At 39.3% G+C, this 25,189-nt stretch overlaps 1 protein-coding gene across 1 annotated transcript in view; it reads right to left on the bottom strand.

The window, feature by feature from the left end:
• Window positions 1-25,189, bottom strand: part of LOC137879847 (protein unc-13 homolog B-like) — a 69,688-nt gene that overhangs the window by 8,480 nt on the left and 36,019 nt on the right. Inside the window, exons 16-21 of the mRNA XM_068720776.1 lie at window positions 23,095-23,238; window positions 18,792-18,869; window positions 18,471-18,548; window positions 4,883-4,909; window positions 305-393; window positions 27-164 (exon numbers count right to left, since the gene is read on the bottom strand). Coding sequence (XP_068576877.1) covers window positions 27-164; window positions 305-393; window positions 4,883-4,909; window positions 18,471-18,548; window positions 18,792-18,869; window positions 23,095-23,238 — 554 coding nt within the window. The remainder of the gene's footprint in view (window positions 1-26; window positions 165-304; window positions 394-4,882; window positions 4,910-18,470; window positions 18,549-18,791; window positions 18,870-23,094; window positions 23,239-25,189) is intronic.

Raw genomic sequence — 25,189 nt, 5'->3', positions numbered from 1 at the left:
GTGTGTCGTGTCATGCTTTCGCTTACTTCCCATCCAGGAACTCCATGAGGGGCCTCAGCATGTTGTCAGCGTCTGCCTCTGCAGTGTTGTGGTTGGGTGGCCCTTTGATCTGGTAGAGGATCTCAGCCATCTGACGCATGCAGGAGTTAATACGAGTCTGGAAACTGAAGGGAAAGAAGACAGAGACAGAGGAAAACTTAGACCAGAGAACTTCTGCAGGGCTGACTATGCAGTACTGTGTGTGTGTGTGTGTGTGTGTGTGTGTGTGTGTGTGTGTGTGTGAGAATATGTGAGTGTGTGTTACCTCTTGGCAAACACGATGCTGAAGTTGTCCAGGAAGGTGTTGAGCTTCACCTGCAGCTCATTGAGGATGTCAGCTGCCTCTGTATCCAGCTACAAGGAGAAAGGTGATAACAGATTATTTAATGCCCTTACCATCAGTTATATATATATATATATTTTTTTTTTTTTTCAGCCATTACTATATGTCAACTAGACACAGCGGTTACGGTGTGCTCTTCCAGGTCTTTTGAAAACCAGATTTCGTTTTTTCACTTTTCCTTGTTCTTGTTTTTCAGTGTCTGTCTATCTCACCTAAAAAAACAAACCCAGAAAAATAAAAAAATAGCTCAGTAGCACCCACTAATTTGATTTTAATGCGAGGTTACCGTCAGTCAAAGTAAAACTGTAAAAAGTGTACATACTTGGTTAATTAAAACTGATTGAGTATCTTCATCTTAACAACTACAACTAATAATAGTATATATTAGTGTAATGTAACATGTGAATAGAGGCATTTATACACATGCAGAGATAAAAGCATGGCCGTCAACAATAGAGCAGGAGCCTAATGTACCAAATGTATTAAAGCACAAAACTGAGCTTCGAGGCTCATTTCTACACACAGAATCAGATTTATGAAAGATATAAAAATCAAACATTTAGGTTAAATCGACCTCAAGACACATCATTATTACTACCTCCATCTTATTGTCAGTAATAACTGACTGAAAATAAATGTTCACTTCACTTTAAGCAAACAATGAGCACTTATAGTGAGTAAGTAAGTAAGCTATATTTATAAAGCACTTTTCACAGACATTAGTCACAAAGTGTTTAACAGAAGCGGCATTTAGAACATAAATAACACAATGTGACCATATAAGGGCCAATAGCTTACATTTAAAAACAGAAAGTACACATTAAAGCAGGGCTTAAAAGCAGGCCTAGAGCATGACTTTTACCCAAAACGCCAGTCTGAACAGGTGTGTCTTGAGCTGATTTTTAAACAAATTCATGGAATCAGCAAAACGTAGGGGCGCAGGCAGAGCGTTGCACTGCCTTGGTGCTACTGCCTCAAAAGCTCGGTCACCGCGGGTCTTCAGGCGAGTGCGTGGGACGGACGGATAGTGTAACACGTTTGACCTGAGAGCGCGGGGCGGGTGAATCAGGGTGAAGTAGTTCAGCCACATATGCAGGAGTCTGACCGTGTAGCGCTCTGTGAGTGAGGGTGAGGATTTTAAAGTGGATCTCATACGCTGCAGGGAGCCAGCGGAGAGATCGGAGTATGGCGGTGATGTGAGACCGTCGATTTGTCCTAGTCAGTAGTCTGGCGGCAGCATTTTGGTTTACCAGCTAAACAGCTGTCTAGATCTTGCATTATAATCACATTATGTATATGTATATATATTACAACTAAGGCAATTAAAATATACTGTGATCCTTGCAACAAAAAACAATGTCAGTGGATACAGAAATGATGAAGTATTATAACCCTAACCCTTAAAAGTCAAGTAATAAAATGCTTTATAATGTGCTACGATTATTATATAGCACTATGGATGATCATGAGTGCCTATAACTATACTTAAACTAAATAGTGATGCAAGTACTGCACACTTTGGAGTAACCGTACTTATAGTAAGCATAAATAACCCAAACCAAAAAGGTGGTTGCCTTGTTTGTGAGCTCTATTTTTATACTGTGAGTTGAAAACTTTCCAACAATCTCACGTTAAAGAACCAAAACATCTCTTGGCTGCATTTTTCGGATGCTTGAGCAGAACTGTGCACACGGTTTGCAGCAAACTAAATATGTATGAGGCCGATATGAATACGGTGGTTGAGAAGACAAACGCTGTACAGTTCATGTACATCATTTCTGGAGAGGGGATTTTGAGTGTGCAGACGGGACGAGTGAGAGTTTGTGACACCAGCTTCAGTGACGTACTGTATGGGCGTTTATTTGTGCGTGTGATGTATAAACAGGAAAGAAATGCTGACGAAGATGCAAATTGCTAAAAGATCGTGACTAAACAAGATTTCAGCTGAGGAGAGTTAGTAGATATAATGGGAAAAAGATGAGGAGCTCATTCAAACCCATTCAACAGCGAGTGAAAAGCGCGCTTCAAGCTATAAAGAGCACACCACTTCCTGAAGCTCAAAAAATATACGACAAGAGGCTGAAATCTTTTTTTTTTTTTTTTTACATTAAGTGGAGCTCATTTCACAGCAGGAGGCTGTCACTCTTTCCTCTATTAACAGACGGGTTTTAAAGTAGAAAGCTGAAAAAAGCTGGTGTGAAGCAAAGTGAAGCTGATGTTCAAAGCAGAAATAAAGAGGAAGTTGCTTTTTTTTTTCTCCGTAGCCATTTTCAGAACCCAATAATTCAGATTTCTGCAGTGAAAATATCACAAACCAGGAAACTATCTTGATTTTTTTTCATGCAGACTTTTCCTGCAAATTGGACTTTAAGCGAAGAGGTCAGACTCATCTGCAGAGCACCCCAAGATCTATCAGGCATCTGATGTCCTGCTCGGGTCTATTTAAGGCAGTCCTCCTGCCTTTTCTGGCATACTTTTAATGGCTTTATTGTGTTGTGAGCCCTGCATGCTGCAGAGGCCATTGTTTGTTTGTGGACCTGTGGTCTGCCCCAATGCTCTGTGGGTAATTCAGGCGAGATGATGATACAGCTTGAAAAAAAAGTGCAAAGTGCAAAATCTGCAGAACAGTAAGAAGAAAACTGTTCTTTTTTGCTGAATTTATTCTTTTAATGTTAACATCGGATGTCATTTAGACGTAAACTCCAGCGATTGTGTATTTTTTTAGGCACCTTGTATCACACACGTTCAATATTTTTGAAGTGCAGCTTTCGGTGGTCATGCAGCCTGCGGGACAAACTGGCCTTGAGGAGCCTGGTAACAGACCTTCAATAAAACCAGTCAAACACCGCCCACAGCTCATCAGTATGCCAGACCTCACGTACGCACCGCATGTTACAAAAGTCAAGCGGCTAGACGATTCCACGATAAGACATCCCAAAGTGTCTTTGTGGAACGTGTGCCGTCGATAACTGTGCGACTGTGTTATTAGATAGAGGACGTTGGGCAAACGGCCAGAACATATAATTGGACTAAAAGAGGGCCGTGACTTTGAAGTGACAGTGTTTTAGTGTCTTGCAATTTAATTGAGGAATGTTGAGTGGAGTGAAAGTTTGGACCGTCCGCTCCGCCTCCTTCTTGGTCCGAATCCAGACGAACGAAGTATGCGGCTGTGTTTATGTGAACTGCAAAGGCAACATCTTTATAGGCTTTTGAGAGGTGGGTGGGTGGGTGGGTGGGTGAGTGTGCGAGTGTGTGAGTGTGTGAGGTGTCCTTGAGAGATGAATGCGAATACAAAATCCTCTCAGATATAAGACGGATGGAGGATGAATCAAGAGCAGTGTGAGTGTAGATACAATGAGACCCCAACAAACAGTGATCCTTGAGCCGGTTCACTGTGTGATACCTCGAGTCAACATAGATCTATTTGTCACGTGACTTGAGCACTGCTGTAGTTATTTTAACACAAACGACGATCTTTTCCTGAACCTAACCAAGTAGTTTTGTTTGCCTAAATCCAACTAAGTTGTTTCACAATCCTTCCCTAAACCAAACTGAGTTGTTTCCTGTGAAGACAAGAATTTTATTTTGAAAAGACTGTCTGCATGTAATGAGTGGAAATTGACACGTGTAGCTGGACGAAATATGGGGATTAACATTTGGTAAGATAACATGCGAGGATTCTTTGGACTGGTGCTAACAATTTGGTATTACGTGCTCCACGTCTTTTAGGTGAGTTAGATGAGAAGACCAGAATCAATTTAATCTCACAACAGAGAGGCCCAGGATGTGTTTATCGTCGCTCAGCACGTAAAATGGAAGCAGCAGGAAGTAAACAGAGAAAAAATAAACTTTCTAACAGCTTCAAAATGATCCACAGGATTCTGCCACAAGAGTTAAACAGCAAATAGGCAAATACTTAATGAAGCCAAGTGTAACTTCACTCCTCTTCGCTCAGAATGAGAGAGGTTACATTACTGTAGCTGCGTAAAAAGACATAATTTAAATAAAAGAAACAAAGAGTGAGGAGTAAAAAAAATACTGTAAAGTATTTGTAATGTTTTTCTATTCACATATTCATGCATGGTGCTATGAATTTGAGCTTAACTTCATATAGAAACATAATAATGTTGGCTAGTTCAACACAATGCATATATTCTACATCATATTTCATGTAAATATTACACAGTAATGCTACCAGGCTTAGGTGTGAATCATTTAAAACATGCACTTCAGGGGAATTATACATTCTCAATTCAATTCTTCAAGACTTTGAGAGGAGAAAGAAAGTGAATGAAGAACAAAACCACACAAACACACACACACACACACACACACACACACACACACACACACACACACACACACACACACACACACACACACACACACACACACACACTCCCCTCACTAGAATCACAGCCTGGAATTAGACGTGTCCGTTACAGGTAATATACGTTTTTTTGTCCGACTCTCTTATCTCTCTCTACCACACAACTGTACCTTCTTTGTGGCAGCTGTGGCTTCAGTCTTCTCGGAAGGACAGAAAGAGGGGGGAAAAAAACGAGAAAGAAGACAGAAAAGTAAAAAAGAAAGTCACACATTACGCAAAAACTACAACGTCACAGACAGAGGGTTGTATGCAGCAGGTAAAAATAGTCTGAAGGGTTTATTCTGGGCGGGTATTTGTGAAATTGTCTGGTGGGTTGGGTAATGGTGAGTGGGTGATTTTAATAAAAGCTTTATGTTTATTGCCTCTGGTTTATTGAGGTGCTAGAAGACAAAGGGGAAAACTGACATCACCTGTATGAGTCGTATTTCTGCTGCTGCACACTGACTTCATCCCAAACAGGAATTATTTATAAGATACTTATATTGTATATATTTCCTGTTACACGCACTGTAGGACTGTACACCGTTTATCAATGACCGTATAAGGCTTGTGCTAGTCCAGCTTTTACCACTGCACACACAAGACAAGTGACTGCAACGTGAGCGTCGTTACTCATATACTTTGTGTGTACATGGAGGAATAAAAAGAATATGGATTTGCCGCCAGATGACATTTGAATCATCCCGCAGTTTTGCCAGAATTCACATGCAGAGGTGTTGATAAATGCAAATACAGGGCATATCGGCGCTCTTAGCAGAATTTTATAACTTTTCACTCATCCATAATCTACACTTCATGAGGATGAACTGCAATGCAATGGAAATATAATAGAACATACAAATTAAACATTATAAATATAATGAAATTCACTCCCCGACTTTATTGTAGCTCTTCCAAAATCCCCAAATATCCCCAAGGATTTCACGTTGGCTCGTGTTTTTGGCAACTAATCAGGATTCAAACACACTACATTAGGATAAAAGATAACTTAAAGGGGACCAAACAGCTGTGTGATTTGCTTAATTCTCGGGTTTGTAAAATAGATTCTACTGTCTTACAAGTTGTACCTGCAGTATTGATGTTGTACAGAAAGTTTGACGGTGAGACAGAGGTTTCTATTGGACTATAAAATCCAGGAGTTGCTTTTATGTGGGAGATCAGAGGGAAAAGCTCCACAGAGGAAAAAGGGAGATGATTGTGACAAACAAACCTTGTTTACTTCCTCCTTTGACTAGTGAGAAAAAACGACAACAAACAAACATTAGACAATCGCCCTCTACAAGTCATGTTTTCACCTTTTTCATCCCTGCATGACTTCAAAATATGCTAAAGGTGAACGATAAGCCAACAATTTATATTTAACAAAAGACAGAAACAAAATGACTAAGCTCAAAGGAAAAGAAGAGCTTCATCCTGGAGGAAGAAAGAAATTGAATCAAGCTGTGCTGCTTCTGTTGACGGCCAAATCAAGTGTTTTGGAAATGATTCTTTGAACTGGATTCTGGGAAATGTGTGAGTCAACAAGGGCAGCAGACGCAAAGTGGAAGTATTGACACGGTCAGGAGGCTTTATTGCCGAGTCATACTCCCACTCACACAAGGCCCACATACACACTAAAGCTCATAGAATATGTTCAAACTTGAACCTAGATTTTCACCTCATTTTCTGAGGTGTCCTTACGGTTTCAAACTTTGATTTGCACAGGTGTAAAAACAGTTCATACATTTGTTGTCATGTAAAAATGCCATGTTACTGTTTACAGTAATGCTATAGTGTTTTAAAAAACATTTATTAAAAGTTTATATCCTGCTTATGAATGTTAAAAAAGGCTTTCGCACTTTTTCAACCATTAAAATATACAAACTGGCAAATCATTAACTGAACTCAGATTACAGGTTTGATCAGCTGCATATGAATACAAGCTTTTTTTCCCCTACATTCCTTTTTTTTCTTTACAACCCCAAACATGCCTCACGCCGGCGGGACTTGAGGTGGATGGGGCAAACAAAAACCCCGTCTTTTACCCAGAAGACAGCTGTTAGTGCCACGTCACGCGTGTGAAACGACAAGTCAACGTTGATTGTTTTCTTTTAAGTACTTCACCATCTTTTCCTTAATCTGACCAAGTTGTTTCCTGTGAACTCAGAAGCCTTGAAGGAAAACACACCCAAAAACTTTTTCGTAAGATATCGTACGAACCGTTGTAAGAAGTTACGTTGTGTTACTGCTTCTTAATGCTCTTCACGAGCTTCCTTTTCCACGTTTGACGGTGTTTTCAACAATTAGTCAGTGCATGCAAAGTGATCATTAGGCCTTTAGTCAAAGTGGGCAGCACATCAAAGATCAATACAAACTATAAGACCCTTATTGCAGGACCCTTTATTAGGGATGCCACTGAAGCTTTTCAAGAGGCACGAACCCCTACTTGTCCACTTCTGCACTGGTTGATCAAAAGATCTCTAAAGGGAGGATGAGTTTTCGAGCACCCACCTGTTTGCTCTTAGCGTCCTCCTTGGGGCAAAAAAAAAAAAAAAGGAAAAGAAGATGTTTGAAAAGAAAGCCTAAACTGTTGACATTTAGTTTTTTCTCACAGAGAAACCATTTCTACCAAACTAGCTTTTTAAAAAATAAATATGTAGCGTGTACAGTGAAGTGAACAAATGAGCGCATTCGAAATGACTAAAAAGATCAGAGGGTATCACAGGAGAAAGAGAGCAGACGTGAATACATGGAGAGGTATTAGAAAAGCTGGGTTCTCGGAAAGAGGAGAAGGACCAGGAACCAACCAACCTGCTTCTCTTTGTCTTTCTTTTCAGCCTGCAAGGACACACACACACATCTGTGAGTGAGCTTGGATGCTAGAAGCTTCAGTACAAACACAACGTTCATTCACACGCCGACGTCATAACAGACGCACTCTTTTTTGGCAATTTTATATTAGGTTCACCTTCCCTGTTAGCCTTTAGTCCCTGCGGACAGTGACTCACATATTAATACAACTTATTGTTGTCTTCAAGGTGAGACCCTCATAGGTGCGGTTTTGCTGATTCTCAGGTTTTACATCCAGCTCGGAAGCTCACATCTCTCTCCGAGGAGCGATGAAAACGGCCTAAAAGCGAGCCTCGATATTATAAGGGTACACAGCGTTATTAATAAAGCACACGCATGATTCAGACCATCGGATTAACATGATCAGACCACTTTGAACAGGGATCATTAGGATCATTAACACCAGGCACGCTGGTAGCCGACCCGCTGGGTCTTTAACTCACTTCTGCAGTCCATCCTTCCAATCACCAAATCATTTCACTCATGACTCACTCCTTTCTCTGCTTGGAGGTGTGCTGATGTGAGTAGTTGAAAGGAAAACTTGCAGACTTTTGTTCCTGCATGGCATATAAGTGGCATACATATACACATATATATATATATATATATATATGTATATATATATATATATATATATATATATATATATACATATATATATATATATATATATATACATATATATATATATATATATATATACACATATATACATATATATATATATATATATACACATATATACATATATATATATATATATACACATATATACATATATATATACACATATATACATATATATATATATATATATATATATACACACACATATATATATATATATATATATATGTGTGTGTATATATATATATATATATACACATATATACATATATATATATATATATATATATACACACACATATATATATATATATATATATATATATATGTGTGTAAACCCCCTAACCCATACGAAACAAAAATGCCATCCATAGTTTTGTTTTGTCTTAAAATGAAGTTAAATTATTTTGGGTAAACACGATTTTTTGCCCACTTTATCATCATTAATTGATATGGTCTCTACACACGCAGCAGTTACAAGCAACATTATCATTCATTTGGAGGTCTGCTTTAGTCCGCCTGATGATTCCGATATTTGCTCTCTTTTTTGCTCTGTTTTGGTCACTGAGGGAAACATCTGTCTCTTTAGCTGCTAAATGCTCCACTTTGTTCACCGGCTAGTCTCTGTGACTGTGTCTGTCTGCTGTGAGGTTGCAGGTCCAGCAATCAAACAACGAGCTGAAGCTCACTATGAAGCTCACTGCAGAGCTGCAGATTCAGGCGATCGTTATCTGTAGGTTAATCACTGCTGGCGACCCCGTTTACATTGTTGTCATTTCATACGTTGTCATTATAAAAATACTAATTATAGCTGCTTTAAGGTTAGATTTAGGTTAAGTTATTTGTATATATGTAATGACATATTTGCCCTCAAAATCCATCTTGACAAACACAGACAGACACACACACATTCCATGAATATGACTAGTTTGCGCGCACACAGCAAAGTTGCAAACACACCTTTTCCTTCTTGGACTCAGACTTGAAAGATGCAAAAACAGGAAAAAAAATGACAGGAACGTTAATAAAAAATAAATAAATAAACATTCATCATCGAGTATTAAAATGTACACGAGGGTCTTTGGCTGCTCACCTTTTCCTTATCAAGCTTTTTGACAAAGAAAGGAATAAAAACAAAGATATTAAAGACAGAAAATAATAAACAGAAGGCACAAGGAAGACAATACGTTCATGGTGCTGTATGATGACGGAGAAACAAAAATAAATGGGAACATGAACACATACACCTGCTAGAACACACACAATCTTAGAAAGTAGCGAGGTGAATGGAGGATCTAATCAATCACATGTGAGGATTTCAGTCAGCTCTGAGATGACAGCCGGCAGGAGAGGAGAGGTTAGTTTGTGGAAATGTTGGAGGAACCTCATTTAAAGAAAGCAAACCTTCTCGTGCTCCTCCTCACTGTCATCACAGTCTGAAGACATGTCCTACAGGAGGACAGATGGCAAACAACTCACTGAAGACAGAAACTAAAAGATCTACTTCCAGAATAATTCACCAAGTAACGGTTACACAACCAACAGAGCTCGAATTTAAGTTTTAGGAGAACATATCTGCTCAGTGATGTAAAGCTTAAGTGTCTATCAATATTACACTACACATCTTTCCCTTTGTTGCTTCTTTGTTTGAAGAGAGGAGATATACTGCCGTGTTTTGTCAACAGCTGGAAGAGTTCGTAAATTTTCCTTTTAGTACCTAAAGTTTAAAATATCTCTTTTGTTCCCCACTTCAACCAGAGTAACAGCAGGCACCATGTAGCACCCAGCACAGTCCTGAAGCGCTGATGGCTGGGAAAAGAGACGTCTGGGGGAAACAGGCATTTAATGTTACAGCAAGATGCTAATCTGCATCGTGACTAGGCGACTTCTTCTGTAAGAGGACTGGGATTTAGGGACCAGTGACAGAACCCAGAGAGCTATTGTCTTCTAGTCAGAGCTAATACGAAATGTGATGTTGCTGTTATAAATCAACTTAACATCCATCCAATATTCCACACAAGATCAGTGATTAAAGCTGCACCAGAAAATGATTTTTTTTATAGAATACCGTACGTCTTATCAGTGATGAATCACCGCACAAACTTATATTTAAATGAATACAAGTTGATTATGGTCACTGGTGGGCTGAATTCTCTGCCTCAATAGAAGTGACAAATTAAAGCTTCAAAATGTTTGAGTGACCAAAATGTGGTTCTGATCTCATTCCGGTGTCACAGATCGGCTGGGTTGGTCGACATGTGTGCCGGAATGTAACAGTTTCCTCTGACCGCCATTTAGAGTCGCGTCAAGCAGCTTTAAATAAAATGAAACTCATGACAAACAGCAAAATCTCTTCTATTCAAAACTGAGTGTGTAGACGAGACTCGCAGTTTACTAGTCTAATAAGATTTGACTTCATTTTGGTAAAAACTAAACATAAACATACACAACACATAAAACACAAAGGTTGCACAAACGCCTGATTTAAAGCGCGTTAAAAAAAAATCACATCACTGGTCACTGAACCTGACCAACCAACCTTGTTCTCCTTCTCTTTGTTGTCAACCTGAAGGTGGACAGGACAAGTCAGGACAGGAGAGGACGGGGCAGATAGGAAAGGACAGGACCGGACAGGACAAGCAGTACAGCATTAGCGATCACGCCCTTTTTTTTGTTGTTTTCTTACAAAGCAGCTCTTAAAATCTAACATATTCTGAACTTCACAACTGTTTTAAATTGAAATGTCCGACAGTTTGGTCACGTGACAATCAGAGAATCAAAGGGCCACAAATTCGACGTAAAAACAGAAATGAGAGCAAGAAACATTTAAAAGAGACATGAACACTGTGCAGGAAACAACCAAGACTTAATCCTGAAGTAAGCCTCTTACATATGTTATATACAGTACCTAGTGGGGACCCTGTTTTTTGTCCTGATATGGGAGTGGAGTCCCCACAACGTCCCTGTGTGAACAGGTTTGTCCTCACAGCCTCATTAATATATTGTAGACCCTGTCCCTAATATTTGCTCCTGAGGACCTTCACTCAGATTATATATTACAGGAGCCACTAACCATTGCAACCACAGGTCCAACCCCAACATTTTAACCTAAAACAGCCCCTTGTTGAGGCAAAGAGCAGACAAAGTGTCTTCACTCTCAGATCTATGATTGGTCCTACCGAAGTCAGAAGTACAGTACCACAGCAACCATACCATGCCAATATAATGCCAGCAAAACTTAAACTAAGTTCAAATTAAGTTCAACCTAACTCAAAAAACACTGAAAGTTGGGCTGCATCCAAGGTTCTTCTCACGTTGATTATTAATCTTGGGGTTCAACTTTAAAAAAAAGCTCATTTATGAAGGATTATTACATAAAGATAACTCTCTAATGTCCAATGCATCCCATTTACATTATTTAGCTGGAAATGTTTAGCACGAAATGTGGATTCAAAGTTCACAAGCGCAAGTTCTGCACATATATTAGTTTAAGTTTTTTTTAATTCTAAGCTTCATACTGTAAGAGGTGCTTTTCAGTTTTATAGCCTATCGTGAGCTGTTGCCTTTTGAAATAAGTTATTAGCATTCATGTAAGGAGCCAAGCTATTAGGATAAAGCTTATACGCCATATTATTTATTCTTTCCGCCCATTAACAACCGCCATAAATAGAATCTTATTCTGTGGGAAACACCGCCACCACATAAGGACAGCATCCATAAAAGAGCTGATTTAAAATGATTCCTTGTCAGGTCCACTTAAATTGTCCAGAGTACATTTATTAGACTGCAGATAATTTCACATAAAAGAAGTCCAAGATTACGCTTGTTTGCATACCGCTGCTCTCACACTAATTTCTCCAAACCAGGCTGGTCTCATCATCAGCATTCATAGCTATATCTACGAAGAATAATGTGCGGTAATTTGTAGATATCCCACTAAATAATTTTGGATGTTATCCACGTGATCATGAACAAGGAAGTATAAAAGCTGTAAAAGCAGGGTGGGCTCAACAACCAGCGATCTTTTAGCCAGCAGCTGTTCGTTCCCCGTGTGAAACGAGAAATCAGTGTAAATGTATTTGTCTTGTAACTTACGTACTTCAGTAACGGCACTGCCTTAGTTTATTTAATTTAATAAAAGTTTATTTTGAAAAGTCTGCATGTAAAGAGCAGAAATTGACACGTGTTGCTGGCTGTTGAAGGAAAGCGCACAAAAGATATTTTTGGAAGATATCAAAAGATGTGTGAGGCTACATCAACCAAACGCACAAATCATCCATACACATTTAATATCAGACACAATATATCTTCTCCTGCAAAGGCCCCAACTATAACGATGAGCAGCACATCTAGCCGGCCTACAACGGATCGTGCATCTTCACTCTGACATCCCATTTAACATCTGTTAAGATAACAATGACTTCAGCCATTAACCAGCGCTGTCGGGACTCTGCCTCTCCCTTCCTTCCCTCCTCTCTGACATGCAACAGACCCCTACGGTCTAACTAAGCCATTTCAAGAAGCCATTAAGTGGCTGCTAAATACAACATCTTATACACTATCAAATTCAATTATCTGGCAGCCCACTGTCTAGTCTATTAAGCACTCACTAGAGGAGGGAGGCTGTGTTAGCGCCCAGCTGTAGTAGATGTGTTAAGAGCTTTGCTAGCATGTGGGACTTGCTGGGGGGTTTTGTCATCAGGGATGTGGAGGGATGTATCTGCTGTGCTCAGAGAGAGGCAGCTGGGGGGTTCAAAGGGGCAATAGTCGCTTGATAATGGGCAAAAATCTGTGATTACTGTGATCTTGGACAGCTTGACATTTGAATCCCAATATGATGACTGTTGTGTGCTTGTTTCCAGGCTTCCAGCAATCAAATAATCAAACCACAAATGGCAACCAGTCATAAATAAGCTGCGTTTGAGAGTGTAGATCTTCAGGGTGTTGTCTTTCCTGATCTTCAACTTTCTATTTTTCCTACGCAGTCATCAATGTTTAATATTATTGAGAAATAATTAAGATATAAAACCGTGTTTTCAGGGGCTTTAGGACAAGATCAAAGCTGGATCTTTATTCCATATCATTGTTTAGTGTACGACTGTATGGAGGCAATGCATCACATTAATATAGTGACTGAGAGCTGGAGAAGACATCTTAAAGTGTGTGATTCCCAGTGAAAAACTCACACGGCGTGTACATGACAGTTCTGTTAAGTCTTCTTTGTGTAAGACATCCCTAAAGTTAGAAGATTGAAGTAGGTTTCTTCCCTTCCTTCACATCTTCACATTACAACGGCAGAATAAAACGCTTCTTTAAAGTACACAAACTGCCTCCTTATCTACAGTATGTTCTCTACTGACTCCTAAAAACAGCTGAAATCCGTAGCTTCAACCTTCACACAGATAGATTATGTATGTCATTCCTAGAACCCGCACAGTGTTTAGTCAAAAGTGCTTTTAAAGCTTTTGCTCGCTCATCTTGACGTGAACTACAGACACTTTAAAGAGATTAAGATTATTAAAAAAAAAAATCCTTTATGTGAAATTTCTTCTGTTTTTGATTGTTTTTGTTGTTGTTTGCACTTTTATGTGAAACTTTAAAAAGCTGCCGTCTTGGCCAGTACTTACATTTTCAATCTCAAGGGGAATATCGTGGTAAAATAAAGGTTAAAAAAATAATAATAATAAATTACATTTATTGTTGTGAGGACGTTTAGTGAAGACATAGCCACAGAAGGACTCAACATAATTCTCAATCGATACACACTAAATCAAATACTAATATACGACAACGCTAAATTCTGCTTGCAACGAGTCTAAACTATAATTTTAAAGGACAACATTTTGGTTACAAACACACTTAGACATAAAACCTCTAACTGCTCAAAGATGTTCAATGACCAGGGATATTACTTGTTCATCACGGGTATAAATGTGGATTACTCTACTAATTAACCAGCAATAGTGACCAACAAAAACATGATATGAAATGTCTCATGATTGTCAGTTTGGTCTTCCTTAATTCTCTTCTCTTACCTCAGATCCCTCTGAGTCTGAGCAGCCAGACTGGAGGTTGAAATGGATACAAAGCAATAAGAAAAGAAGGTGAGAGAAGACAAAAATAATTAGAAAAAATAATAAAAGATAAAGAAAAATCCCTTTGATTAAATCAAATTAATTTTTTTTTTTTGTTGCTGGCAGCTTTTGCTGATGCAGCCTACCCACCATGTCATCCTCCCCTTCATTGTCAGTGATGGCCTGGTGGATGGTGCGGAAATAAAAACAAGCAAATTATAAAACATGTAGGGCAAAGAAACAGTGATTATATAAAGAAGAAAAAAGCTCTGCTGAGGTGTTCTAGCTTTCAGCGTCGTTCTCAGATCAAGCTCCACTAAACCTAAATGAGACGCTAATTTATGATTATGATAATACTTTCTGGTAGCCATAATCTCAAACGAGCTTCCAATGACAGTCATTGGAGATGAATTTGGCTACAAACACCCTAAAAATAGGCAAAGTGATCCACTATTACACCACATTGTACTACACACTCACTATATAGCCAAAATTATGTGAACATCCCTCTGGAGTACTTACAGTACAACAAATATTAAAGGAGACATATCATTCATACATATATTTTGGATTTTTACCAGAACATGGTAAAAAAACAGCTATGGTTCAAGGGTTTAGGGTTTAATGTTTGGATGTCCACATACTTTTGGCTAGTCAGTGTATTTGCTATTTAAAAAGAAAGTGCTGTTGATCATACAGACGAAAAGAAAGTGGATGGATTCATTCAGATTTCCAAAACTTTAACTGAAACTAACCAATGTTTTCTCACAGCAAGAAAGCAGGAAACGCACAGGTGAACCCAATAACATGAGCCAATACACACAATGGACTATGATTCACGTTATTATAGGTAAAGTTGTGTGCGTGGAAAGTTAAACCAATTTAAAACCAATAAACAGTATCCAAACTGAACTATGAGGTTCGAGGTTGTGACCCACCTCCTCATCTAACTCCTCGGGTTCCTCCTCGTTCTCAAGCTTTTGGAAAGAAGCAGCACCGTCAAGAAAAGCACAGGTTGTTTTTTTTTTCATCATGTCAGGTGGAGAGGAAAACCAACGTCTATTTCTGGGAGTAAAAACTGGGAGTCTACAAAGGAGGAGGATGAGGAGGAGGAAGAGTTGACAAGTAAATTGGGATCAAACTAAAAACAGACTCGTACACACTACTGGGGTTCAGGGCGGGGTTTTTTATGCTTTAATGAAGTTGTTTATTTCGGGTGTTTTTCTTCCAGGAGCAACAGGGGAAAGGGGAGCGAGGGCGAAAAAAGAAACCTAGACATACCATCTCCTCCTCAGCAGTTAACTGTAGAGAGAAACACACACACACACACACACACACACTCATTCTCACCTTGCGTAAATTAACTTGCATGACATGTATGCACATGCACACACATTTGTTTCTGAACACCTGCTGCACTTTTTGCACCTACTTCTGCAGACAAATGACTCAAACAAGATAAGCTATTACTGTAAAGCTTTCTCCGCTATTATTATAACAAAAACATATCAGCAAGGTTACTTTAAATTCAAGCAAGACTGAACAGTCAAGTGAATGTCGCGGGAGAACAGACACTCTTCAGATTTATTTCCACACAGAATAGGATGTATTCCAACAATTTTTCCAAGGTTTCCACGTTGCACATGAAAGGTTGCAACTACACAAAAAAACCGTTTCTTCTTCGCTGAAACAAGAACAGGTTCAGCAAAAACAGAGAAAGAAAGATTCGTGCATGTATAACTCTGCTGCTTCTCCTGTTAGCGACCGATGAACCCAAATACACATAAAATGCTTCCATTACAGTAATTAGGTCACACCTGGAGGACGATGAGGTGACTTAAATAGGTCTGTCTATGTACTGGAGCAGCCCAGTGTCATGGCAGGTGGTGAAATAGTCCTGAAACGTAATTTTAAAATTTTTCTGTGGCACTCAGGATGAAAATTATGCCAACGGAAAGTCTGTTAGGATCCTTTTTTTTGTGTATGACACACAAAGCAAACGCATCCACATGACTATGCAGCAGTCAGAGGTAGTAACGCAGTATTAAATACCAACAAAGACCACTTCTGGTGTGCGGTAGGGAAGATGGAAGGGTCCAACAAACGGTGATCGCCACCGCGTGTCCAAAAGTGTTGTCGTCATTTTTGTTGCCACAACGTTAGCGACGATTTTCCAAATTCAAAGTTGTTCTGAGCGACACGAAAAAAAACTGCCAATTTGTGCCCCTGTACATAAAAAAGAAAGCATTTTGAGACTTTTTCACAAACTGCCGTCAGACTGACTTGACTGGACAGGATTCTAACTTTTTCCAGCATCGTTTCTAGAAAAGTCAATGGTGTGAACGTCTGTAAGCTCACAAAGATATGAAATTTCAAACAATATAAATCCGGACAACTATATGTTTGAAAATCCAGAAGCAGTTATTGGATATAAGCTTTGATTTTGAAAACTCCCACTTCTGGCATTTGAGTGGCATGAAAAATGTTTACATTTGTTTACCGGTACAGTGAAATGGCTCATTATTAGTTATGGTTTGCAGCATTTTTGTAACTTAACAACAATTTTTACTCTTTACAGCCTCTACAATCTGTTTCCTATCATCCCCAGTGACAACAACGATGGATAAAACCCTTCGGTGTCCCGTCAAAGCATTTTGCTCCGTTAGACATGTTGTTCAACCTTTGTCCTTCCCGTTCAATGTAATTTAGATGGATGCAGAACTGCATTCATTCAACCGTACTGGCTGCTATGAAGTCTTTGGAACAAAAGGTTTGAGTTCATGTTTCGATTTGATCTTTTGATGTAAATGCAGCAACACTACACTGTGTTTTTTGTGAGACTTCTGATAAAGACCAGTTCACAGTGGAAACAACCTGCAATACACGACAAAGTCACACTTACTGTATATGAGGGTATGAAACGAGCTTTTCATTTTCAAGACAGAGTTTGTCTTTCATGTCACACTTTTCCCCCAAATCTGATCAGAAAAGCCACTAAAAGCACTTAGTTGAAGAGGAATGCTGCAGTGTACTTTACTTCATTCCCAAAGACTGGGTCACAGGCGATCTTATCCAGTTGTTCCATAGCATGTTATTTAACATTTATATCTGCGGGACACTTGTACACCACATGAGCCTGTGTGTATTGATTCTGATGATTGTAGCTACTTATACCATTGAGTCTAATATGAAAGGCGAGCGTTCATTCTGTTTGTTTTACCGATGAGGGGAAATAAACAAGAGCCTGTTAACTCCCTAAAAGCATTTATTTGGTCTCATTTATTTTCTTGTATACGTTTTCAACACATGCATAAAACAAAGTTGTGATTTATCAAACTTATATGTCTTCTAAATGGCTGGTTTAGCTATTTAAGATAATATAAGTAATGCAAAAATGACATTGACCAAAGAAAAATTTGTAGTCGACTAACACTCAAATACGATTTTGTCAACAAATCGTTTAATTGATTTATTTGACAGATCTGAGTTTCTCCATCGAGAATCAGAGAAAAATGACACTTTAAATCTTGTGTGAGATATTCTCATTAGTTTCTTGGAAATAAATCATTCAGCATGAAAAAAACATAAAGAAACCTAATCTTAATCTTAATTAAACCCTCTGAGGCAAATTTGTAATTTGTGATTTTGGGCTTTAAAAAATAAATTGAATTGAATTAATCAAGCGACTCATTAGTCTTTTAACCAACAAGTTTAATAAATTTTTTTTCTCAGCTTTTCTTTCTTATTTTAATTTGTATTATATTTCTCTAAAGTCCCCCTCCACTTAAAAAAGTAATGAACAATATTCACACGTTCATAGAATCTTGCGACTGATTAATCGACTAAGCGGCTGAGAGGGGGCAGCCGTAGGTATGGTAGCAAAAATGCTCAGGTCATTCGCTCATCTACAGATTTATAGAGCCATTTTTAAAAAATTGGATCCCCAGAAAAAAAAAGGTTTGTGAAAGACTGCTTCAACGTCCCAAAACTGCAAGTTTTCATTTCCACATTTTGGCCTTGAACCAGGGAGAAAGACCTCATCAGTGGCTGCAGGTTGAAATGAGAAACCCTCAGGTCTCTGTGGCAGATGATTAAAAACCACTGGTGCAGGACAAGTGTTACGAATGTGTGTGTGTGTGTGTGTGTGTGTTCATCTGTTAGCCCTCACCTGTTTTGCTCCCATCGACTCGAACATCTTCTCCAACAGGACCCTCATCTGCTGGATGTTGTTCATCAGCACACAGGGCTGGAAAAGATGGATGAGGAAGACAAAAGTTTGTCAGGGACAAAAGAAAAGGTGGGAGACAGGAAGTCAACAAATAAAAGAGCAAATGAATGAAAGAAACAGAAGCAAAGAGAGAGAAAACAAAAGATATAGTTGTTAAAGAGGAACAGAAGTGATCAGCAGCAGCTAAAATATGAATCCACTTCACAGAGAGCGCTGTAGCTTTCAAAGAGTTTGGTCTCAGAGTGAAGCAGCAGTACTCACTATCTTCTCCTTCTCACAGTAGGAGGGAAAGCTCTTGGCCAGCAGGGCACAGTACTGCAGCAGCACTTTGGTGATTGTCTGTGGAAACGAGATAACACACACACACACACACACACACACACACACACACACACACACACACACACACACACACACACACACGCGCGCGCACACACACACACACACACACGGAGAACATGTTTACTCCGGGAGCGTCTGAACACCGGTAATTACTCCTCTAGTTTGGTTTGTTTGGTCAGGTGAGAATATGTCATTGTTCAAACAGCGACGGCTGAAAATGAGCGTCTCTGCAGGCATTTTGATCGTAGCGCAGATTTCCTGAAATAAGGTTTGTTTTGTCGTTTGGGAGAATTTCCAATCAATTCAAGTCAAGTCTTCATGAGCAACCTGTGACTGACCGTTAAAATGCAGAGTTAGAAAGTTAGCACATATACTCAAGTACTGCACTTAAGTTCAATTATGAGGTACTTCTACTTTCCTTGAGTATTTATTTACTTACACTCACTACACAACTACATTTTGGCGGCAAATATTGTACTTTTGACAGCTTTAGTCACAAGTTACTTTGCAGATTTAGTTAATACAAACTACAAATCACCTCATATATATATATATTTGTATTGGAGTTATTATGGATTGAGCTACTTATCTACATTCTGAAGGTTTTTACACAGGGGTTTATGCGACATTTCTTTCCTTAAACATGGCGAAAATAGTTTTTTTTGTTGGGCTGCTGAGAGTATGTTCTCATTATTAATGGAGTGATACAAAGAGATATTCAAAATGGCCTCTTTAAAAACTTTTGATTCTAATAAGTTTGAGATTTTTTAACTTGACTTTATCCATTTTTAGAAAACTTTTAATAGACAAAAATGCTCTTAATGTAAGTAATCAACTGGGGAAGTTTCATGGCGATATCTATCAGTTAGAATTTGACCCTATTTACCTTCAGTGTCTCACCTTAAACTTAAAGGGGGACTCATGTGTAACTCACGTCTCATTTTTGTGACTTAAGTCCTCGTCTCATGTCTACGTCTCTGGATGCAAATCAAAGCTAACAACCACAAAAGTGAATGACGAAGAAGAAGAGATGTACAGCGATGTCTGAAAACTAGCTGAACAAATCAAACAAATTAGTCTTTTTAGTAGTCAGCTAAGTCCAATGTGTTTGAAACTGGATTTGATGGGAGTGACAGAGTGACTACTTGGTACCACTGTAGTCCTGCCTATTATGTGTCCGTTATTTTGGCAACACATCTTCCGTGTTACGTGGGCAATTTTCTGTTTTTGCAACGACTCTCCTGCCAATCAAAGACTGTAGGCGGCGCTCAAGGGGACATCTTTTTTTCTTTTGGATCTCTCTTGATCCGTTTTCTCCAGGCACCGTCTTCTTCTTAGTTTGTTCTGTCATGTTGATATTAGTGCAACAAGCCAATCCTGATTCTATCAATATCTATTTTAACAAAGCACAGTTCTTGTTGCCAGGTGAATAAAATCTGTGCAGCCTTTAAAACCATCCACTAATGTACTGTTCACTCTATGAATCCCATTTGGCACCGAGTTGCCAGACAAACCTTCACACAGACTGTACAAAACAAAATAACAAGTCATGCATCAACATTTTCTCCTCTGTGAGGATTTTAAAGTTATCTTAGAGCGATGTTTGCTGAGCAGTTATCTTTGACATAAGGATACACATAAATGCCACAATAATGGAAAGTGGATGAACACATTTCATTTCCTATAAATTCTTCACATTTAATAATGCACCATTATTTGTTGCTGCTTACTCTTCCTCCAAGCAGTACTTTGTTTTATTGAAGAGTAGCTGCCGATAGAAATCTGCTTATTTGGTGATTAACACACATTTTCCTATAAATTCTTCACAAGAAAAGTCACCCTGTTATCTTGTCATTTAAAAGCTTTTAATTTTGAAGCAGCAAAATCAGGAAATTATAAGTTTTCATCAGCAGTAACTTAACACGACTGAGACAAAAGGTCTCAGCGAAGCCTCCAGGAAGAGCACCGGGCTTTGAAGCAACTTTTAGATAGTGACAAAACAGTGGAAGTAAAATGTCCAGTTTCCGTCACGTGATACCATTGGGCCAAGAATACTTTTTTCCCATAGTTACATTGGGAAAAAGATGGCTGTAAATCAACGGATATTTTATTTTATTTTAGGTAAATCCACTTCCCAGAACGAACACTTCAACAGCCCTTATTCAAATCATGAGGTCCTAAAAACACTAACAGCCGAATATAGAGTTATTTTCCTTCCTCCATCCGTGTGAATGAGAACGAGTTAATCGGATGAAAAAGTCGCAGTGAGAAGACAAGTGTGACCGCGGGCCTTTCGGTGTGAATGTCGTGTTTGTTTTACGATACAAACTCCACAGGGGGACTTTTAAATCAATCAGGCAGTGAATTTATCGGCTGTGATGGTTACTTGAGGACAGGAAATGACAACAAAAAAGCGTGAGTTTGACCTCACAGCTTTCCCTACTTTCTGCAGAGTCAGCAAGATGGCTTTCTTACACTCATGCATTAAACATGTGGCCTGATGGCTGCCTGCATTACTTATAATGGTTTGCTCTCATTGTATGACTCCCCCCCCCCTTTATTCCTTTTCTGCAGCTGTCTGTCTTTTACTGTCAACTCATACTTTTCCCCAAAAATGAGCTATAACTATGCTGGCCCGGAGGCAGAGGAGCAAGACAGAATGAGGAAGTGGAGGGTGGCAAAGAGAGAAACTGGGCGAGATATGGAAAGAAGATAGAAATAAAGACAGATATAGATCGAACATATCTGAAGGCAAAGAACAGACAAGATGGAGAGTTCACGGAGAGATGAGACGGCAAGATGTTAGAAGACTAGATGAAAAACTAACTAAAGCTCAGACAGGGAGGAGATGAAAAGGTAGAGAGAAACATTAACATGAGTGGAGTGGTAGAAAATGAAAAAGGGAGTCAAGGGCTGGGGACAGAGAGATGGACAGCTCAGAGTGATGGCTTACATTAGCTATTCTTTATTTAATGAGTCCCATATTGATCGAGCCATCACACCACACACACACACACACACACACACACACACACACACACACACACACACACACACACACACACACACACACACACACAACTCTTCTGAGAAAAGCTTTGTTAGATTTAATGGCTCTGCCTAAAAGCAACTCCCTTAAATTAAATCTGAAGAAAGAAATAAGGCATCAAAGGTTCAATAACAAAAACACTGCACTGTGAAACCTGAAACTCTTCAGCCGATATCTCAGAGGCACAAAAGATTCAAGAGTTGTGTTAGTAAAAGGAGTCGATTTAAACCAGTGAGGGTTTCAGCAACGTATCCTCATACAACGGTTGGTATGATGTCTTACGAAAAAGTTACTCCTCATTTTGAATGCGTTTTCCTACGAAAGCCAGCAACACGTGTCAATTTACGCTTGTTACATGCATACGGTCTTTTCAAAATAAACCTCTGTCTTCACAGGAAACAACTAAGCTAGGTTTAGGCAACAAATCTAGTTTGTTAGGGTTTGGAAAACATCATCATTTGGGTAAAAATATCTACGGAAGTACCGTTACTGAAGTACGCCGGTTACATGACAATTAAAAAGACTTCTTTTAGTCTTTTTAGTAGACTGCTACTACTTTTAAACTTGATGAAAGACTTGGATACCAACATGTTTTATGGATATGCACAACTATCGCAACAGCGACCTTTTTCAAGAGGCCGATAGAAGGAATGAAAGAGGAAAGCTGTGCTCCCACTGTCGAACAGTCCGCCACTGGTTACGATAATCAGAGTATTCACGGCTGCATGTTAACAGGAATATTAGAGGAAATGTTCATTTTCATCAACCATGTAAACAGTTCAGTAGGAATATGGTCTTTATCGGAATAAGGGTAAATATTTGGAATATTTGCTGCATGTAAACTGGATGATAACATTGCAACTTTTCTACACACAAGCAAGTTAGGAAAGAAAGAGCTCAAATTTACAAACAATGGCTGAAAATGATTTCAGTTATTATTCATATCAAAAAAAGGTTTAGAGAAGCTGAAAGTTCCCTGAATTCATGCACAGCTTGTCTGATAGATCTGTGGATAAACTGCCTGGCTGGTTCACATTCGTACTACTTTATGACCCGACCTATCACTCATATAATGCATATGAGCGACGTGACGTCTGTCTGAACTAACCCATGTCCACTGAGATCTCACAGAGGGAAGAACAGAACCTGAGGTGGTTGAGTTCTGAATCTTACCTTGGCGAAGCGCCGGTTGTAGTGGGCCACCACAGCGGGGTCGGGGCAGTCCAGCTTCTTGATGATCTCGAAGCTCTGGTTGAGCTGAGTGAAGATGTCCACCACCGAGCTGGAGAACAGAGCGTGCTCGGACGTCTGCTGGAACTGCAGGTGGAGGCAGGAGAAGACACATTTTAGCCCACCGGTACTACTCTTGCATTTAATCAAACACACACAACTCTTCTGCAGAGAAAAGCTTTGTTAGATTTAATGGATCTGCCTAAAAGCAACTGCCTGAACATAAATCTGAAGGAAGGCATCAAAGGTTCAAAAACAAAAACACTGCACTGTAACACGAACCTGAAAGTCTTCAGCCGATATCTCAAAGGCACAAAAGATTCAGAGTTGTGTTGCTAAAAGCTCTTGAGAGGACTCGATTTAATCCAGTGACGGTCTCAGATGTAACTCATCTGGGCCTCAGCAACGTATGCTCATACAACGGATTGTAATGTCTTACGAAAAAGTTACGTCTCATCTTTCATGCGTTTTCCTACAAAAGCCAGAAGCACGGTTCAATTTTTGTTTGTTACACGCATACAGTCTTTTGAAATTAGAAAACAGAAAACAACTTCAATAAGGTTCAGGCAACAAAACTACTTAATTTGGTTTCCTCTCTGTCTCCACTCTGCTATTTTCAAGAAGTACTGCTCCTCACAACTACCTCCTGACTGACTCATACGTCCTCTCCGTCCTTCCTCCCCTTTAATCAAATAATAACTCAAACCCTTCCTATTTCTTTTCCTAGCTATACCGTAGCTGCACTCTGGTGTAATTACTGTAATATCAGGGCACTCTGACCAGCACAATTATTATTATTAATTTGAAATGATTGCTGGTCTGGGAATAAAAGCCTTATTTAAGTGTTGCACTAATCATGTGGTCCTTCGGATGAATTCACCAGTTACAGTAAATGTTCCTTCTGAGCTTCAGGCTCAAACCTAAATGTCAACGCAGCTTTGAACGGTATATTTCCCAAATGACCGAGTCACGCAGTTGTATCCTGGAGTCTCTCTTCCTCTTAGAAACCTACAGTACATGGATCCATAACTGGTTATTTAAGAGCCAAAAGGGGGGTCCATAAGCACTTCACAGTTCCTCCATAAAACCTGTCTCCAATGGACTCCTCATAGTCTCCCATACTTTAACAGAGTTGTGCCATCAGGCTACTTCAGAGAGTAAAGAGGGAGAGAATATGTGTACTGAGTAAAATACTATATATATGCTTAAGAGTATTATCTGAAACATCCTTCATGTAAACGTTTTGCCTGCGTTTTTTTTATACCCTGAACAGCCAGATGTTTAGTTACACCAAAACCATCTGAGAAGCCGTTGAAAACAGTTTGTAAGAGCAGGCACTTTAACAAAATACTTAGCAGGTGTTTGGATGAACCATCTGTCAATTAAAGCGATTCGGGAGAAGAGTGAAAACATCTTTGTCATTGAGGAAAGCCTTCAGTGTCGTTCTTTGCTCTACTTTCAATGAAAAAACATTCTCCAGTTCTGATATAACTGATGCTATTAAAGCATCTAAGCCAGTGCAAGTAGTGGAAAAAAAAAAAGTGCCAGTACTTCCCTTATTCACATGTCATTATGAGCCTTGATTCTTCATTTGTACAGGTAATAAAAGACACCAGGAGATATTGGGTGTAAGAAATGGAGCAAAGTTTGTGAGCTCGCTTAGAGTCTGCTGCTACATTCACATGGCACATTCCTCTCACTGCCACATTTATCCAACACACCCGTCAGTGTTTAGCTGACGGTGCTTTGCTAACTCTTTTGGTGTCATTGCTGCCGATGCTGTTCTTATATAGTTTCAAAAGGCCCCGAATCCACCTGCGGGCTCTGCGTCTATCATCCCCTCTCGCTCCAGAACGTGGTGCTCCCTGGTGGGGAAGGATGAGTTCAGGGCCTTGACGCTAAACACCAAGGTTGTACGTATTCACATTTACACATTAATCTATTCCACTTTACTTCCATAACTGATGGCTGAAAGGAGAGCAAATCTCAGGTTTTTTTCCTGAACCATTTTTCTGAGGACGAATTTTACTGAAACTAG

This window comes from Cebidichthys violaceus, unplaced genomic scaffold (assembly GCF_023349555.1).
Source record: "Cebidichthys violaceus isolate CVI_PGR_0920_01 unplaced genomic scaffold, fCebVio1.0.p SCAF_26, whole genome shotgun sequence".
In the NCBI taxonomy this organism is placed as follows: Eukaryota; Metazoa; Chordata; class Actinopteri; order Perciformes; family Stichaeidae; genus Cebidichthys; species Cebidichthys violaceus.
The sequence above is the reverse complement of the archived record's forward strand: the minus strand, read 5'-3'. Positions and strand labels throughout refer to the sequence as shown.